Here is a 2,693-nt window from a genome sequence, read left to right on the forward strand (position 1 = left end):
GGTATCAGAGCCATAACGGTTAAAAGCTAAATTAAGTTATAAATAATTAAGTAAAAGTGGAGAATACTAGGCCCTCTACAGAATGTAAGAAACATGATTTTAAGCATTATTATCATATTCCTGAAAATACTAATAATTTTGGCCCAGTCTTTAATTATATAGTAGATCAAATTGGCGAATTAAGATCGGAAGTTGATAACATACATGCTCGTTGTATTAATATCGAAAATAAGGTATCAATAACCACAACCGATATTAATAAAAAAGTAAGCGATCTAAACGAACAGGTTAAACAGGTTCAACTTGCTTTAACAAACGAAGTTAGGCATCAACTTGGAAAAGAAGTATCACCTAATAAAGATAAAACGTCCCATATAAATATAAATATCCTTTTCAAAACCTAGATAAAAATAAAAAGTTTATTGTAACACTCCCTAAAAGACCGACTAGTAACCAAGAAAAGAATAAAGAAACTAAACATGAGCCCTCATCTTCAGGAGAAAACACTAAATGAATTACAGGGCCTATTCGACAAAGAAGAAGACCCTAATAAGCTTAACGAAATCATGAATTTAATTTCTAAAAAGGGGATTGCTTATGATAATAAAATAGAGGAAAATAATTATGCTACTTTAGAGGAAGATTTATATCAACACATGGGAATAATGAAGTTAAATGATCTTGACTTTCTACCCATAGAAGTTATTCAACGAAAGATCGAAAACAAACTAGGAAAAAGAGTAATGGATAATAATGATGTTGGAGAAGAAATTATTAATGTAAAAAATGTTATCCAAAGACCTAGGTACCAAGGAGAAGGAAGTTGCACACGACCAAGATACATACCAGGGAAGACTACCCGGTTTAGTGTCAAGGTTATGCCTACTGATATACCTAAACAAGAAGAAGTGACTCTTGAACCCATTAGTTAAACTGGTTATAAACTTAAATTAGACGGTGTAAGAGATAGACAAGATGTTTTAGATCAATGGAAGAAGAGTATGAGTAGTGTACTTAATTTAAATATTGAATGGACTTCAGAAAATTTCTTAAATTATATTGAACATAGTCTCTACGGCTGTGTAGAAGATTGGTACGATGGAATAGATGAAGAAGTAAAGACTGCATTAAGAGCTAGTGAATCACCTACAAGAATGTTTAGGCAGTTATGTCGATATATTGAGTTAGAGTTCATTGGTCTTAGAGCCGATCCTAATGAGAAACAAATGGAATATCAAAGAAAGTTAAGTAATTTATCCATCTGTAATATGAAATATGTTGATGATTATATTATGGAATTTGAAACATATTATTATAAAATTGGTGAAAATGAAACAAATCTTGGAATGTTCTACGACAAATTACCCAGTCCTCTTAATGAAGAGATTAGTGAAAAATATCAAGAATGGAGAGAGAAATTTTTAGCTAGGGATGCCCTAGGTAATATAATTGCTTTCCTTAGAAAGTGGATTGAAAAGAAGTGTAGAGAGGTTGCAGGAACTCAACAAATGAAGAGACAATTTCTCACTTGTTGGGATTTCCCAAATAACTATGGATGTGAAAGAAAAAACTATAATAAAAGAAAGAGCTATAAGAAAAATAAATTTGACCGATCAAGAGGAGAAACCTATAAGAAGAAGTATTATAAATATAAATATAGAAAGCCAAGTAGGTTTTTCAAAAAGGCAACATATTGTCCTGAGAAAAAGAAAACATGCAAGTGTTGGTCTTGTGGAGAACTAGGACATTATGCTAATGAATGTAAGAAAGCTAATCATAAACTAATGGAAGCCTTAGAAAGTTGGGATTACATAGAAATACCAGAAGACGAGGCTTTAGAATTGGCTTTAAATAACAATAAAGGAATAGTAGAGATCGTAGAAGAGGAAAATGAGTATAATGAAGAACCTGAAGTTAATGATGAGTTTGAAGATGAAAATTATGAAGAAATAAATAACATGATGGAAGGAGAAGAATTAGAAAATTCAGAATCAGATGACAATGAGGAAGATAAAAGCAAAATGAAAAATAGGTCAACTAAAAAGAGCTGAGTATTCATTTGAAGATAATGACCTAGATCAAGTAAACAAAGAAAGCTGGAATTTTCCCCAAATTACTAAAGATAAAATATTTAAAACTTCTTTCTTTAAAACTAGAACTAAATATGTATGTGAAGAAATGGAAGGAAGTATAGTAATCGAAGATTGTGAACAAAAAGCAGCCGAAATTAATATCATAAACTGGAAAAGTATTAAAAAACATAAAGAAAAGGGAAATTATAGCTATATTTGTATTGGTGCAGTACAAGTATACATAACTCCTTTGCAAGATTTTGGCAAGGATGTTAAATGCTTGAGTTTTATTTGTGATATTAGACATAAAGAATTTTATGATCAAATAATTAGTGGTATCACATGTAACTTAATTCAAGGAATGGTAAGCTATATATGTGAACCTAGATATTATGTGAGCTTAGAGGATTCCTTTGCGTCAAAGTTCTTAGCTATCAAGCTATTAACAGAAGGAGTGAAAATGCATAAAGGAACACGACCCATACAATTAAGATGGAAGGTGGTTTATAAGTTGGTAAACACTATAGACTCATCTTTTAAGAAACAAATAGTCGATGCTCAAAAATATGAGCAAGGAGGAGGTCCTAAGAAGAAAATTACACCTATAAAGGTAAATCCTAA

At 31.0% G+C, this 2,693-nt stretch overlaps 1 protein-coding gene across 1 annotated transcript; it reads left to right on the forward strand.

The window, feature by feature from the left end:
* Positions 1-1,001: 1,001 nt before the first annotated feature.
* Positions 1,002-2,051, forward strand: LOC110700113. Its single transcript, XM_021877601.1, has one exon. It carries the CDS (start codon positions 1,002-1,004, stop codon positions 2,049-2,051), a length of 1,050 nt encoding a protein of 349 aa, XP_021733293.1.
* The last annotated feature ends 642 nt before the right edge of the window (positions 2,052-2,693 follow it).

This window comes from Chenopodium quinoa, unplaced genomic scaffold, assembly GCF_001683475.1.
Source record: "Chenopodium quinoa cultivar QQ74 unplaced genomic scaffold, ASM168347v1, whole genome shotgun sequence".
NCBI classification, from domain to species: domain Eukaryota; kingdom Viridiplantae; phylum Streptophyta; class Magnoliopsida; order Caryophyllales; family Amaranthaceae; genus Chenopodium; species Chenopodium quinoa.

Excerpts from the sequence above, each read along its gene's own strand:
- LOC110700113 (XM_021877601.1), top strand. The coding sequence starts at position 1,002 with ATGAGTAGTGTACTTAATTTAAATATTGAATGGACTTCAGAAAATTTC.